General features: G+C 36.6%; 1 protein-coding gene across 10 annotated transcripts in view; it reads right to left on the reverse strand.

Annotated features, from left to right (window-relative positions):
* The window catches only part of SUGCT (succinyl-CoA:glutarate-CoA transferase), a 336,110-nt gene that overhangs the window by 45,436 nt on the left and 273,381 nt on the right, over positions 1 to 17,293 (reverse strand). For all 10 annotated transcript variants that reach the window (XR_012041116.1, XR_012041117.1, XM_072853552.1 and 7 more), the window contains one exon: positions 11,648 to 11,711. Coding sequence is in view for 8 of the 10 variants with exons in the window: in XM_072853552.1 (XP_072709653.1) it covers positions 11,648 to 11,711 (64 nt within the window). In the remaining 2 variants the exon portion in view is untranslated. The remainder of the gene's footprint in view (positions 1 to 11,647; positions 11,712 to 17,293) is intronic.

The raw sequence follows: 17,293 nt of genomic DNA on the forward strand, positions 1-17,293 counted from the left end.
TTCTCAGGAAATTCAAGCAAAAATGAGGAGTCAAAGGGTAGGCTATTACACTGTGCGTTCAGTTTTGAGATAAAACAACTATTAAATCATACAGTGGGGTCATTGATTTGTGAGTAGTCAGGAAGTAAGGAAATAAAAATTCCCTTTCAGGAATTACAACACTAGCCCTTATTCTAGCAATCTAGGAAGGTAGCAAAGGTAAATACTACCAACACAAAAATCTATGCCCCATATTTATCTTCTCTCTTCTCCCAAGGATGAATAAATGTGAAAACTAGAATGTTTGCCAAAACAGCCTCCTTTGACAAATTTACTGATCCCTAAAGTTTACTATTTGTAAATTTGATCCCCGAATTTACTATTCCCCATTGGGAGGTGAAGGCCAGATTTTAAAATGGAGGCATATTCAAAGGTGTGCTGGTTTTGGCTGGGATAGAGTTAATTTTCTTCATAGTAGCTAGTATGGGGCTATGTTTTACATTTGTGCTGGAAGCAGTGTTGATAACACAGGGATGTTTTTGTTACTGCTGAGCAGTGCTTACACAGAGTCAAGGCCGCCTCTGCTTCTCACACACCCCACCGGTGAGTAGGCTGGGGGTGCACAAGAAGCTGGGAGGGGACACAGCCGGGACAGCTGACCCCAGCTGACCAAAGGGATATCCCATACCATATGACAACATGCTCAGCATGTAAAGCTGGGGAAAGAAGAAGGAAGGGGGGGACGTTCGGAGTGATGGCGTTTGTCTTCCCAAGTAACCATTATGCATGATGGAACCCTGCTTTCCTGGAGATGGCTGAACGCCTGCCTGCCCATGGGAAGGAGTAAATGAATTCCTTGTTTTGCTTTGCTTGTGCACACAGCTTTTGCTTTACCTATTAAACTGTCTTTATCTCAACCCAGGAGTTTTCTCACTTTTATTCTTCCGATTCTCTCCTCCATCCCACTGAGGGGGAGTGAGCAAGTGGCTGTGTGGTGCTCAGTTGCTGGCTGGGGTTAAACCACAACAAAAGGAAACAACAGAACTGTACACTTCATTTATTCACATAAACACCTGGCTTGCACATACAAAATAGTAAGTGGTGCATTCACATGATCAAGTATATAACTCACTATATCATTAAGGAAATACCTGATAGAACTGTATAGAAATTGATCTCCTTTGCAGAGCTTTCTGTTTTTCTAAATGAAGTATTCTAAGCACTTCCACAAAAACTTATATCCCAAGAGACAAACCATGCATGAAACCAAAAGAGTTTGTAATCATTACTTTGTCTCAGACTGGAATTCAATTTGACCTATTATTTAGAAGCTTTCACTGAACCTTAACCAGAACCGAAATGTAACAAGTACTACAGAACTTCTGAGATTCAGAATACTGGTTTGACTAACCTTTGACATCAGCTAGCAAGGATTAATTTAGGGAGCAGAACTGTCTACATCAGCTGGTGCTTGCAAGGCCACAGTTCATTGTAGTCTTCCTATCACCTCCTTCCTCAACTCCTTCCCCATGTTTTCTCATCAGCGTGGTCCTTCAGTACAAGACTTCTCTTCTCCACCCTGACACTATGCTGTTTGCTGTGAACCACTGGTTTCTTGGTCAAAGCTGTTAGATTTTGCAGCTGCCTAAGGTGAGCTTTGAGCCTGAACAATGACTCCTGTTCTCCAGCAGTGTAGTCCTGTGTGCTCTAAGTCCTATTTTAATTTCTCTGCTATCAGCACAACTCCTTCCGATCCCTGGCACAGCACAGATACCACTGATGTTTCCAGGGCAGTGTGCCCCAGCAGTTTCACTTTAGCTTCTCAACCCCTTAAGATTCAGGTGACTGAGAAGAAGACATAGGATTGTGCTGGGAGCCCAGATGACGGTTAGGTCCTGGCTGAGGAATGAGATCTGAAATCTAACAATTCTCCCTATATGAAATCCCTATTTGAGGTGTGCCCCCATCATATGAATTTCTTCCATTTTTAAAAGGTATGTTTTCCAGGGAGACAAGTTCACTGACCATTTCAGTAATCCAAAATGGTTCAAACCAGGTGACACTGAAAAAACATACTGCATGGACAGTAAAGCTAGGAAGAAATGGCTGCATGGCATCACCAGAACTTAACCTGACTCAAAAGAAAAATCACTAGCTCAACTCCAGCTGAAAATTGTACTACCCGGTTCCTCAAGAAAGAGAAAGCAATTCCCAAATGTAACTCAGCAAATTACAGGACAGTTTTCATCATAAATTTACTCATATAGGAATCTAAATCTCATAGTCAAAGCAATGCATCTTAATTTTTTAGCACTAATCTTGTAATTTCTTTAGAATACTACAAATTGCTGTGAGTTTATACAAGCTTGTATAAGTATGCCTGTGTTCATGGGCTGGAAATAGCAGATGGGTGCATGCAGTTGTGCTTTCAATATGTGCAAGTTAGACAACTGGAATTGGGTATTTGTGCATGATCAGCTTTGAAATTTTGTTTTCCCCACATGTTTGTTTGTAAATCGTACTGCCTCTCTTCACAAATGTGCCTGATTTTATGTTCCTTGTGATGTTTCTAAAAACAGCTTGCAAAGAATATTAAAAAGCTTGTTCTAATCTGCAAGCCTCTGCCTCATTTCGTCTCTGCATCCATTCAAAACCCATGAGGAACACTCTACTTACACACAAATCAATATAAATTTTTTACTGGCCTGCCACAGGCACAATCTCTAAACAACTTTAATTTAAAGCAATGAACTGACACCAAATTATAAAATTAATTAAGTTATCAATCCCTTTTAATAGAACAATTATATGTTTTTTATATGTGTAAACTGTTTTTATTTACTGCTATGTTCAGTCTCGTTTCAGCCAAAGAAACAGGGATTCTATGTCTTCTTAGGGGACTTTGTTCCATACCTTAAGAGACTCTGTGTTGGTAAGATTTTTCTAATCGGGTCTTGACCCAATGTCTAATGTTTTCAATAGACCTTAGATTAAGCTAGTTCACATCTGTTCTGTCTTGGTTTAAACATTTTGCACACAGTGATAGGATGGACAAGCTAGTTTTATTTGCCAAAAAAAAAAAAAGAAAGTTTAACAAAACAATATTTGCAAGTTTGGATCAAATTTGGTGAATAATATCAGCTAAAAAAAATCTGGAAAAAAAAATTCACATGTAGTCATAAAACATTTGGAAAAACTCTTGGGAATTTCCCACCCTCCCAGAACCCCAAAAGAGCTCCAGAATAGTTAGGAAAACGGCAGGGGGCAAAAGAGGTGGCAGCAATGCTTTATATTTGATAGCCCAAATTATTAAGGCATCATTTGGAATATTCAAGACTCAGGTCCAAATCGCCATGCTTGTTTTGAAGCAGGGCTTTTATGCAAGGAAGATCTGCTGGTGAATGTATCAACACTAATAGCAGGCACAAATTTTAGAATAGGTGAAGAGGTGGTTGTATTCAAATTTACCCAACTAAATTGTGTCTTCATTGACCACATAAAGGGATCTAGAGAGATAATCAGCATCAAAAACTTTGCACTCTTTTCTATTCATACTAGGAAAAAAAAGGTATCTGAAGAAAAATAATCTGTAACGCAGGCACTTAAATGGAAGTATATATCTAGAAATAGTCATGCTGACACAGTCTTCAGGATTAAATTGGCAAGCAAATTAGACATGAGCTTGAAATGCAGCATGACAGCTAAAAAGATCAATGTAATTTTTACTGCATGGGCAGACACCTCATATCTATAAGTTAGGCAATACTGATCTTCTTAAAAGAGACTTTGATGCAACATGGGATTAATTTCTGGGCAGAACGTTACTAGAAAGACCTGTGGGAAGTACAAGCAAGAGGAGCAAAAATAATTGCAAGTTTGCAGTGACTAAGAGAACTTCAATATGCCCTACTAAAGAGTTACAGATAAAAAAGTTAAATATAGGTAAATTTACTAACCTACAACAGGTACATGTTGTATACTGGCGGTAGGCTCTTAATCAACTGACCACTAAAGTTAACTGTATAAGCCTTATTTTGGCCCTTATTTCTACCCAATCCCATAGCGTCAAATTTCACGTATTGTCATTATAACTGGGGAAAAAAAAGAGCATATTTATGCTCTGTAGTTACTTGTGAGTTCTATTATCTCAATTTTTTGGATGAAGAAGTGAGAAATGTAACTTCATGGGTTAAGGGACTTGCCCAGAGTCAGGCAGGAGGTTTGTGATGTACTTTATACAACTGCAGTTTTTTCCTGTAAATATGCAGTACACAGACTGCAATAAAAAAGACAGTTACAAAGCTGCTGCACTTTGCTTACACAACGGACCTGAAAAGACCTGGGCAAATTTCCCTACATAGTTTGTCAAAAAGTCATCTAGATGTGACTTCTGTCATGCAAGTACTTTCATGGGGAGAAAACAGAAGTAGTTAAAGCTCATGAAAGACATGAAAAAAATACTGTTGCTCTATAAAACTAGGTAACATTGAATTAGAATCATGGCATGGTTTTTTTAACAATGAACCTGATTGGGCATTTAAAGGAAGAGGCAGTTATTTGATGAATTTTCCATCTCTTGAGGACTTCTGAATAAGACAAACTGTAGTCAAACACATGAAAGGAGTAAATTGATGAAATTCTAAGGCCAATACCATAAGAAGGCAAACTACATGATCTAATGGCCACTGCTGACCATAAAATTGTTCATTCTAGGTTCACAGAAAACAGTTTAAGTCCAAACACTCTTTCCATTCATGGGGAGGCAGGGCTTGGGTCAAGACGACATGGCGGAAACACAAATGAAGATTAGTATACTCAGTATCCTAGGGATTAAGTAAAATCATCTAAATGTTTAAAACATATTTTTACATTTAATGAAACCAAACTTTTTTAGCTGACAGTAGATTCCTTTTCTTATCCAATAATTATTAAAGATCATAAAGATATACTTACAATTTATGGGTGTTGAAGTAATTTGGCTGCTTTACAATGCACCCGAGGCATGCAGATATATCTTTACAATCACACACCCTGAACTGTGTAAGCACTTGGCTGTGCTTGTTACAGAGTACAGGTTAAGAAAGTACTTTCTAAGTTACTGTTACTTACATAGAAAGAAGTGGGAAACACATTTAAACAGAACAAAAAAGATAGTTTTAAACAAAGCTGAATTCTAGGACTGTCACCACTGGTGGGAAATTAATGAGTTTATTTGGCTATTTAGTTAATACTTCAACTTTTATTTTACCCTATGTAACAGAAAGGTGATACTGTTTAGTTTACTCTCCGTAAGAAACTATTATGTCCAGTTTAAAGGGAATCCTAGTATATCTTAGGACATGGAGGAAAATATAAAGAAAATATTCTCCAGTAAGTAGAAGTATAATTACCGATCAACATTCAGCAAAACTTCAACCACCATTTAACTTGACTTATTATGTACAGAGTAGGAAAATGTCCCCACTTGTCCACGGAAATATTTTTATTTCCCCTCCCAATATGGCAGCATCAGGTCCTGGAAAGAAACACATGAGGCAAGAAAACCAACTTTGATTGCCACAACTTAAAGAAAGACAGAAAAATCTAGGGTCTGCTGAGAGGAGAGTCCAGCTCAGACACCCAGAACAACAGTCCTGGAGAGCCACTGCCTGAGTAACACACAGCGCCGTTGGTCCCAGTCGGTACCATTACTCAGTTAGTCTGAGCCTGATGGAAAAGACTTCCACTATTTCTTAATTTCCCCCAACAACTGAAGTCCCAGAACTAGGCAAGAGACAGCTGGCTTTTCTTCCTTAAACCATTAACTTTAAAAGTATCAACTGTGGCACTAAGACCATTCCAGGAGGTATAGCAAATTTTAAAATATACAGTAGAGAAATACTCAGAAACATATGACAGAGGAGCAAAAATATGAAAAGGTTTGTTGTTTATGTTTTACTTTAAAAGGATTCTTAAAAGATTCCAAATTAAAGTATCATTCATTAAAAACATAAGACTAGCTTTTTCTACATAATCCTGAAGCTTATAACATATTCCTTGCCATTCCCAGCATCTCTTTTCTGCTTTTGCAATCAGCACAAATATATTGTTTATATATTTATTAAGATTTTTTAAAGTTTTTTGAGGATAGCTAAGTGAACTGTCATACATCATTTCTGCTGAGTTCCTGTAATGGTCCTGAATTCCTTAAAATTGAAATCAGCTCTGTGAATGTAAAACACATAAACAGTCAGCCCTGATGACTAAAAAAGGCGAATGAGGTAACGGTAATGCCGGTGAAGCTGTTTGTCTCCAATGTACCATAAATAGTGAAGTGAAATTAAAATTTTTCAATCAACATCAGTTACGCACATGCATGCACGCACACACGCGCATATGAAAAAACTGCCTGATGAGAAGCAGACAGGATCAGAAGTTCAAGCAGAGGTTCTTGCAAAAAAAAATTGTTGCGATTTTTTAAGTTGTTGTTGTTGTTGTTGTTCCTATATTGTGGGATCTCCTAGCTCCAGGAAACGATGAATTGCAGTACAGACTTCCTTAATTTCCTGCAAATTTCCCCCATGCAGAAGTCACTTTTCTCTGCCATATATCTATTCCTACTGACACTTCCCCCCCTACACTTACATTAAACGATCAAAAAAAGATAGCATGTATCACTAACAGCCGTATCTGCTCCCTGTATTGAAATGTACTGATCAAACACATAGCTATCTCACTGTTATTTCCACTATAACTGGTCTTCCCCATACATGGAGAAAATAAGTATAAATACATACATACATAATAAATAGGAATACATATTTAAAATAATACATAGGGTTTTTCCAAGAACTTCCTTCCCTTAGAAATCAAAGTATTTTTCAGCTATTAAGATCTGAAAAACTGCAAACAATTAGTAAGGTGAGACACAGAGAGTGATTTGTCCAAGATTAAGGAAGAAATCTGTGGCACAGTAAAGAATTCCTATGAGATTTCTTGCCTCTTCGTCTTGTTCCTTAAAACCGTTCTTCTAAGAGATTGATCGCAATTAGTCTCCATGGAACCATGACACCATTTAATGAATCATACAACAGGAAAAGCCTATCTCTGAAAAAAATGTCTTTCCTGTTTCAGTAGTATATTTGTAATGCATAGTGACAGGCGAAGACCGGAAAAAGGGACATTTCTCCTGAGTGGGTTAATTAATTAACATAGATTGCCTGAATTCAGTCCAAGAAATCTATGCCAAGGAGGAATCCTGTACTGCCTTTCCTAACTGAGCTTGGAGCAGTCCCCCAAACACATTATCTCAAGAGCACAGAAGGAAATCACGAAGCCAGGTATGAAATTGGCCTTTCTGAGCAATGAAGACATCCTTGATGCAGATCATGGGCCAAAGGACAGAAATAGTGTTTATCAACTCAGGAAATGGGGATGAGGAGAACATACAATATAACCATTATCAAAACTAAGAATAGTTGTTTTGTCTGGAAGAGGTGTTTTACACAATTTCTACGGTTATATTGTTTCCTGTTTGATGAGAGATGATTCCAAAGTGTAGGCTTATATCCAAATCCCCAATTTGCTAAGGCTTAGAAAGGGTCAGAAATGAGGTTTATTTCACAGAGGTTCCTGCTAGTTAATAAATTCTGGAAAGGTTGGTTTGTTAGGGACAGGTGAATGCATTGTGTTTTTTCCTTTAAAAAAAAAAAAATCTTATTACAAACACTCTTTTGACTATAAAAAACAACTGGCAGCTTTTAAAAGTCAACATTAGACAGTAGATAATGCAGAAGCTGGAATATTATTATTTGAGTTTCCTAAACCATATAAAATAGATGATAATGGAAAAGGTTTGGGCAAGATTGCATTGCATCCATTAGCTTTTTCTACATAATCAGTATGGTTGGTATCCATTATGCTCCAACATTGGAACTCAGAATAAATTACTCAGTGGCTCCCAGAAACCCACATGCTACCACTCTTTGGAAAAGTCCATTACTCTTTGGCAAACTAGTTCAAGACTAACCCAGACGCTAAAGCTTCTTGAAATTTTGTCCCTTCACTTAACTGTATTGTCTCTGTGCCATCCAGCATCATCTGCAATCTAGCACTCTATAAAACATCTCTCTCCTATCATTTTTTGCCCTCAAAAGTACTTTCGCCCTCAAAAGTACTTTACTACATTTCCCATTTTCTTAAAACCATATCATTTCTCCTCCAGATCTCTATGGAAAGGGATAAGCACAATAGAGCTGAGTGAGAAGATACTGAGGTTAATCACAGAATAAGCACATAATCCAAGTTGGGAAGGACCTCAGGAGGTCTCCAGTCCAAGCTCTTGCTCAAATCAGGGTCAGGTCTGAGGTCAGACCAGGTTGCTTATGGCTTTATCTAGTTGTTTCTCGAAAACCTCCAAGAACAAAGCCTGCACAACCTCTCTAGGCAACCTGCTCCACTGCCTGGCTGTCGTCATGATGAAAAAGATTTTCCCGACATCCAGTCTGAATCTCTCATCTCTCATCCTCCCACCATGCACTGCTGTGAAGTGCCTGGCTCTTCATGTTGATAACCTCCCCGTAGATGCTGAGGGGGCTGCTGCCAGGCCCCCCTGAGGCTGCCTTTCCACAGCTGAGGTGCTCCAGTTCCTGATCACCTTCAGAGCCCTGCCCCAAACTAAAGATGATTAAGCTGACTTCAGATATAGAGCTGGAAGAGATTCATCAGTACAGCCCTGCAATCAGATGAACCAGTCCTGTGAAGAATGAGTGCAGTACAGTGCCAGGCCTTTGGGACTCAAGCAAGGATCTCTCACAGTATTGCACCTTCTGTATATATGATATGTCAAGTGTATATATATGTATACAACAAGTCAGCTCTAGAATAACTTCACGACATGAATATACTGAATGGTATATGTGAAACATTATCCTAATGAAATCACTCAACTACCACAGAACCACGTTTTTCTTTAAAATGGTCTTACAATCTTTTATACAGTCACTCTTACGTCAGACATGATGAACTCCCTTTTTCACATCCATTCTTGAATCTAAGATATCTTGCTAATAGTAACAGCAGTGTATATGTGCAAAGACATTTTTGAATGAATATTTGAAGCAAGAGATATCAAAATACAAGGTCTGTATCTCTCCTATCATCAATACACATTTTGAAAACACAAATGAATAGAAATATGTTTTTTATAATGCGATTTCTCCCACTCCAGCTCCACCAGTAACTTACAATGTGCTTATTGGCACACATTATATCTCAGTGGCACATATTATACTCTCAAAGTGGGGACATGCCTGGAGAAGGACTACTCCAAACCAATATGCTAGACACAGAGGCCAACCGTGATACTTAGAGCTGAAATCTGCCAGTATGCTCTCACTCAGTAAGTGTATGTCACTGCACTCACAACTTTACTTGGCAGCACAAGTCTGACCTCTGTCAGGAGCCTCAAGTGTGATGTCCAATTCAATTACTAACAGACACATCAAAATCTGGCTTATATGGTTAAGAAGTAACAGTCACCCATTTTTACTTTGGGATCAGAGTCTCCCCAGTCTCTGTAAGGAGAAACATCTTTAGTCTATTCAGTTTCAACATTCACATTAATATCTTTATTAAGCAACCTTGAGCCATAAACTGAGAGCTTAGTAAAGTTGTTCTCTACTAAATAGAATATATTCAAATATAATCACACTGAAAAAAAAAAGTTGTTACTATTTTAAATAGTCATTGAGAAACAGTTTATCTACCAGAGGTCTTCTCTGCACACTCTTCCCTGTACTCTTCAGATATATCATCGACCAGGACAATTCCAGGGTACTTCCATTACCTACCATCAACAGTGGCCAAACTCATTTATGCACTTTAATTTTGGGACAGACTAATGCACTGTCTTTCCAGTGATATCAATAGGTCCATTCTGCTCACACTGAATGAGTGTCCTTCACCCTTCCCTCCCCTGTCTCTCCCCTCCTTATCCTCCCATGCCAGGAAAGGAAGGAATTCTCCTTTTCCTGCTCAAATATCCAATAACCATTTCAGCCATCTGCTTCAATACAAGAAACTCTTCATAGAAGCCCATCTAAATGGCAAACCATTAGAGAGTAAGATGATTTATTTTAGTTTAGTGCAGCGTCACTGGTTTAATAAAATAAAAAATAACTAAGGATTTGGGAAGTACTATGGCTTACCTATGTAAAAACTGACTCTCTTGCCAATACATTCTATCGCTGCTGACAGACATTAGAACATTCCTTTCATCTCCTTCCTCTTCTTGCAGTTTAACCTATCCCCTTAAGGAGTATTCGCTTTCTCTAAGATAGATTATACATTGTATGCAACATGAAAACCTTACGCACTTTCTCTACCATCTGCAAGGCTTTTCTGCCCACTTCTTTAAAAAGAATTAAATCAAAACCCTTATTAGTCTTTTCATTTTGGATATATAAACCAGGATTAATTTTCTGTTAGAAACTAAAACAAAAGGATTACTATTTCCAGATATGTGCATCTAAATCAGAGAAGCATTTTTGAATACAATCAACCAAACATCCAAGCCTAGTGGGACCAAATGTGGAATGCAAACTGTGATAAAGAGCAAATATGAAACATACATATACACAAAACACCCCCTCTATTCATGCAGAAAACATGATCTAATATGGGATTGATTTCTTTCAAATAATTCTTTCTGCATCCCAGTGTGATTCCAGGATGTGCAAATTAAGATAAATTTTATGGGTCAAATTCTTCTTACCACTACATGTGCTCAAGTCAACTGAAATTGATGACAACTGGATGCTGTGTCAGAGGATGGAATTTGGCACAGAAAATCACAATGTAAGGAGAAGATGTTATAAAAATAAAAATGACATGGTGCTTTGCATGAGGGAGGAAACAATTCTCAATGTGGCTTGGGAGAGAGAAAAGAATAGAGAAGCAGCAAAAGTTGACCCAATAGCTAGAAGACTATCAGATAAGGCTCAGTTGTCAAAACAGAGCCAACTGTTTGCCAACATTCAGAGGATCTGAATGAAAATTTTCATGATGGCTCTAGAGGAACCTAACCCCATTCCATAACTAACTCTAATGGAAGTAAAGCTACAACAGCTCCAAGTCCCGAACCACTTAGAGCTTAAAAGAGGAGAGACTAGGTTATTACTTTTGTATTATTTGGAAATCCAAAATAGCTATTTAAGACTTCATCATTGCAGAGCTTCATGTCTAATCTCATTAAACAAAATAGTGTGATGAAACCTTCAGTATGAACTTCCCTCCTCTTTCTTCTTTTTCTTTTTTAACAGAAATGTCCCTAAAAGAAGCCTGTGTAACTTGCAAAATAGACCTAAATAAAAAACAGATTCACATATTCGTGTAGATGATTTAGCAGTAATATTTCTAGCAGTGGGAGTTTGCAAATATTATCAAATCCATGTTCATGTTTTATGACAATTGACCGATGAAAACCAGAAGCTATTCTGACACACATTTTAACCCATTTTTCTGCTACCGGAAAGAATATGAGCACAAATGTCTTCCTGGTTAAACTTTTGTTCATTTGAGTGAAACGTGAAGATGTGTCATGTCCTCAGCTGAGTTCCAGAACTACTCAGGATGTCATGTAGCATTTAATTTCAAGCTCCATTTAGGAAAAAAGAATTAAACATCTAACCTGGAACAGCTATCCTCCCAGCTGTTGGATGATTCATTTCCATCACAAGTCCATTGTGCAGCACCTAGAAAAAAAAACCCCAAACATGTATGTAATAAAAAAAATATAATCAGTTCCTAAACTCAAGAGGAAAAGAGAGATAAATATTATAATGTTCTTTCACAGAAAATCTGGAAATACAGCGAGCTACAATTCAAGTAATTTCTTTAATTTGTAAAATGAAAGCCCTGATGTTTGACACTACTCTGTATTTTATGCATCTGAATAAATGCATCAGTAAGATACTACAAGTCTAACATATCTTTAAGCTCTTATATCCAACATCAAACAAGAAACTGAGCTGCAAGCATGTCATGCTTTCAACCGCCAACAGACAACATAGTACCAACATAGTACCAACTAGTACCAACATAGAATGAGAATTAAAACCTTCAGCCACTTTCACTTTTAATCTGCAATATGTATTGAAGGCCTATACATAACATGCTCTAGTGGTTTTTTTCATTGTTACTCAGTTGCTTTTGAGCTCGTGATGGATCACGCTATGAAATGCTGTCTTAGTAGTTCTTACAAACATTCAGGAAAGATGCCATAATTTTGATGTTATTTCTGTCCTTTCAAGTGGGTATGCCATGCTTCAGCTCCGTGTATATCTGTATGGCATGACTATTCATCACAATTTCCAGTTCCTTGTTATTAACCTCAACCAGGAAACAATGTAGATAACAAAATGTCCCAGATTTTGAAACAAAATTCAACCAGAAACAATGGGATATCAAAATTCTCAAGTAACAGAGAAAAATAAATTCATAATAGCAAACTCACTGCTATTGTTAATAGAATTCTGCATCCAAAGCCAATAAGTAATCTTTATAATTTCCTTACCTATTATTCTGCCATCCTTCTAACAATTATCACATAATCAGAATTTTTAAAAATGATTTATTTTGTTATTGAAGTATCCTCTACAAATTGAAAGCCTCCCATTAACCAATTATTTTCATAGCCAATGTAACAACAAATCTGAAATAAAATAGAGTGCCTTGCCAAATGTATCAGCTATAGAAATGAACGATGGGCAAAGACGATGGGCAAAGACTGATCATGTAATACATCTACCTATTCACCTTACACTGTGAACAACACTAGCAAGCTTGACTATTAATGACAGGTGTTGGTCTAACTATTCTTGAAAATTTCCAGTTAACAAGATGACAATTTTCTTATGTAGTCTGCACCATATTCTCTATTTTTATTGTTAGAATTTTTTCTCCTAATACATAATCTAAATATCTTTGCTTTGTATTAAACATCTTTATTCTTGTCTTTTCCCCAACTGGATGCAGAAAACCAACCACTAGCATCTTTATAACATTCTTTTACATACTGGAAGATTGCAATCACATCCTCCCTCAGTCTGCTCTTTTCTAGACTAAACAAAACTAATTCCTTTAGCCATTCTTTCCAGGTCAAATTTTGTGAACCTTTTATCTGTGTAGAATAGCATGCTTAATAAATTCCCATTCTTGAACAGGTGGTGTCAAAAGGTCAGGTCAGCTTTCTCTTAACTTGTGGGGTGAGCCTATTTAGCTGACATTTAGAAATCCAGATATTTCCGATAATAGATGCTGGTGGAAGAATGTCTGTTCACTGGTCTAATTGTTTGGCGTTGTACCAAATCATTAGTTGTTTCTCTTTTGGAACGTTAACGCTGGTTTTGGTAGACATTCAAGTGAGATATTCAGAATTTTTTTCCAAATGACAGAATTGGAAAATATAATCGCTTGTTTTAACTCATATTTAGAATCTTTCCAGTTATGCCCTTAATCAAACAGTATTGAAAGTTTGGCCTCCTTTCTCTGTAACTTACTTACATAGGCTTTCTTTATGCATTTAATTGACTATTTGTGACCTAAATGCAAGAAAACATGCTTATTTGAACTTGAAATCAACAGCACACTCAGGTGCATAAGCACTTCTTTAGATGGCAAATGAAAGGCTGTACCTAAAAGTGGCAGCATTTGGTTAAAGAAAAAAATACAGATTCTCTAGCAGCTACTCAGGGCTCCACAAAATTCATGCCTTCCTGTGTTCCGGGTCTCTAAATTCTTATTCTGATAAGACAGACTTATATTACTTTTAAGAGAGTTTGTTTTGTTAGACTAAAATTCCATCTCCCTCTTCTTTACAGAATGAACTAAGAAAAACCTGCAGTATCTTTGAGGATCACGAGTCTAACTTCTATTCCCTTTTAATAGAATTGCTTAAGACGCAGTCAAGCTTCCTTTCCACTTTCACGATAAGTACAGTGTTGATTTTCCCTCTCAGCTACATTATTTTCTTGAAAACACTGCATTGTCATTACTCTTATTATTTTCTACAGTTATTAAGCCTATATTGGTATATTCAGTTCCATCTTTTCTTTTGAAGAAAACAACCCCCAAGCGATGAATCTGGCCAAAGACTGGGGCTTTTCCCACATCAGCAACACTGTTTAAAAGAACTGTGTAATTTCCTGTTTCATGTGTTCCACTATTAGGATTCCCAAAAAGAAATTGAAAAAAACAACTTCACTGACTCCTCCTTATGTGCATTCTAAAAACTACGAAGGAAACATATAAGATTACTGCATCCTAACCTTTGGGAGAATGTAATGTTCATGTCCATTATCATCAAAGACAAAGAAAGTCTGAGGACAAAGAGACAGAACTTGAAGGCCTTCTCCTCCATTGTCTTGTACTGCTCAAATGGTCATGGTCCTTCTGATGTGATAGAGTCCTCTATCCCCTTTGTATCGACCTTAGCTCAGCATAAGGAACTGATGAATCAAGAGGATCATGTAAAAGATGACAGCCATCAGTAGATCCATTTTTAAACTTTTTTTTTCCATATGGCTTACTTTCCAGGCTAGAAATACTCTATTACTATATTATCTGTTACCATTTGAGATTTTGTGAATCAAATTAACATTTGGGTGGCATTTTATCAGAAGCACAGTCTTCTGTCTTGCAGTAATAACCTTTTCATGCCATTTCATTTTATTCCAAATACAATCATCTTGTAGATTAAAGATGGAACCTCTCTTGTCTGTCTACTGGTTACTGAAAAGAAAACCTCATGTCACCATTTTGTAATCTTATCTCAACAATAGTACTAGCAGTGTCCTGCTGTTATTTGTGACATGTTCATGTAGGATTTTTTTTTCTGTTCATACATGTTTATCTTTCCTCCTGACACTTAGAATGGTAAAGGAAAAGTCTCTCCTATTTGCAAGAAAGAAAAAATTACACAACATGAAATAGTAAAAAAACCTCTGCAGTCTACTGAAGTCAATAGAAGATAGGGTTGCTCTGATTTGTACCATCCGTTATAATGATTCCTGCATCAACTTCTGCTACATAATCTTTTTTTAAAAAACTTGTATTTTCTTGCAGACTGAATTTGAAAAACTATACAGATATTATATATACAATGCAGAATATATGTAATTCTCTGTCATTAATTGCTACAATTCTACTTTGGGATTATTTATTGTATATGCAGACAGTATCAAATTTGCCCATGTTACAAAAAGAAAACATTGTTTGATGATGGATAAAAACAACAGAAGTCACTATATTTTAAATTTATTTAGCCAGTATAGGTTATTACATGACTTTATTCAAACTACAGCAAATAGAATAATTCATATGATTATGTCTTCTAACCTCAGAGAATAAAATAATTTAATTAAAAAATTGCTTCAATATTATTTTCCCAGTACTATACGCAAGGAAGTCCACATAGAATCTTTTAAGCAAAGATCTTAACGTTTTACTTGTGTAAGGCAAACCAAGGGTAATATATTTCATCATACATATTCTCAGTTGTTTCATCATTTCCTCTTAGCTTGTCATGAGAAAAACTATGGAGGATACTTACATCAACTGCTATGAAGCTCACAGTAATTCAGATACATTAACTTCAAAGATTAATTTTGCTCTTTTCCATAACATTGTTAATAACTGCAAGTTAAAAAGTGGTTAAATTTTTTATAACAGGCAGAGTTAAAATCCCTTAGCCATCTGCTTTCACAAGGAGGATCAAATATTAACTCTAGTTATTTCTTGTATTCTCACCTTGTTCAAAACAATTATTCAACCAACACTCCTTTTCTGTGTTAATATTTATATTACCAGTGGGCATGTTCAGTTGAATATTTTAATTTTTCTTTCAGTATTTGAGTCTCTTTTGAGTCTCACTTAAAAGCTAAGTGACATATAAGGAAGAAAATGAGAATAAAATGAACTTCAAAAGAAATATATTTATGATATAAAAATACAAAATTGCTACAGAAACACTTATAAATTTCACCTTCATGTAAAAGACTTGCAAGGCTGAAAATCTAGATTCAAATAGGGGCTTTATCTTTGACGGCTTGGGACTTAAGACTCATTCTTTACAAGATCATATGCTACATACAGTGGTGCAAGACATTTTTTCAACTTTCACAGATCCTTCAAGGAAAAAGGTGAAACTCTCATTTTTTCCATGACTGTACTGTTCCTTAAGGTGCTAAGACCTACAGACTATTAACACATATGGTGGCTTTCTTTGGGATGTACATGTGAGCACCTATTTATCTATCTAGATAAAACAGCTAGAAAAACTATCACCATGCAGGATATGGCTTCAGGATGATTTAAAGAAACCTGTTTTTTCTTGGACACTCCTCAACTTGTTAAGAATATCTGATGCCTGATTATGGTTCCCTTAACTGATAAATACAATAACAATACATATACAAAAGGGTTCTTTTGATAAAAAGATTATACAGCAAAGTAACAAAAGTCGTGAAACAGAAATTAATCATGAATATTAATATTACAAGCATTAATCTTCCTTGCATCCTTCAAAAATGAACAGCGCTCTTACATGCTAAGGAAGTAAAATACATTATTGTATTATTGATGCAGCAGCACAAACGGCAGGAGAATCAGACACATTGTTTCTGCCTTTTTTCCTGTGGATAATGGGATGTTTGGCCACCTAGTAAACATCTGGCAAATTCTGCAATTATCATAAGGTTAATTTCATATCATGTTAGTTCATTTCAACCGTAATGTAACTGATTATACACGTAACCAATCACCCATGACAATGCAGTTTCTCTCTGAACTGCCAGCAAAGTTTCAAATCCATTCTGGGTACTACCTAAGATACAATCAGCTTCCAAATCCCAATCGAAGGAGATGCTGGAATGAGAAACACCAAACATGTTGTCAGCACACACACACACCCTGGTTTAAAAAGTTCTATTTAATGTAGAGCCATGCATTCGAAATATGCATTTGTACAGATACCACTCTCTCACAGTTTCATCTAGAGTTTAGTGAAAAGGATTTTCAGGGCCATAAAGGAAATGATGTAACCATTTTCTCCATATTTTTGTAGCCACAGGATAGCTGGCTGTTGGTAAATGTAATTACTACTAGTGCCTCCAAACCACAAGAAAATAATAATACTGTTTTTCCTGTACATGCTGAACATAGAGCTATGGCCATAATTACCCCCTAAAGAAGTAACAGCACATGTTGTGAACACAATGCCATATTGGAATCACATCCCACATCCTAAAAGCACCTCTTTCCAAATAAAAAGATGTTA

Source organism: Ciconia boyciana, chromosome 2 (assembly GCF_034638445.1).
Source record: "Ciconia boyciana chromosome 2, ASM3463844v1, whole genome shotgun sequence".
Lineage (NCBI taxonomy): Eukaryota > Metazoa > Chordata > Aves > Ciconiiformes > Ciconiidae > Ciconia > Ciconia boyciana.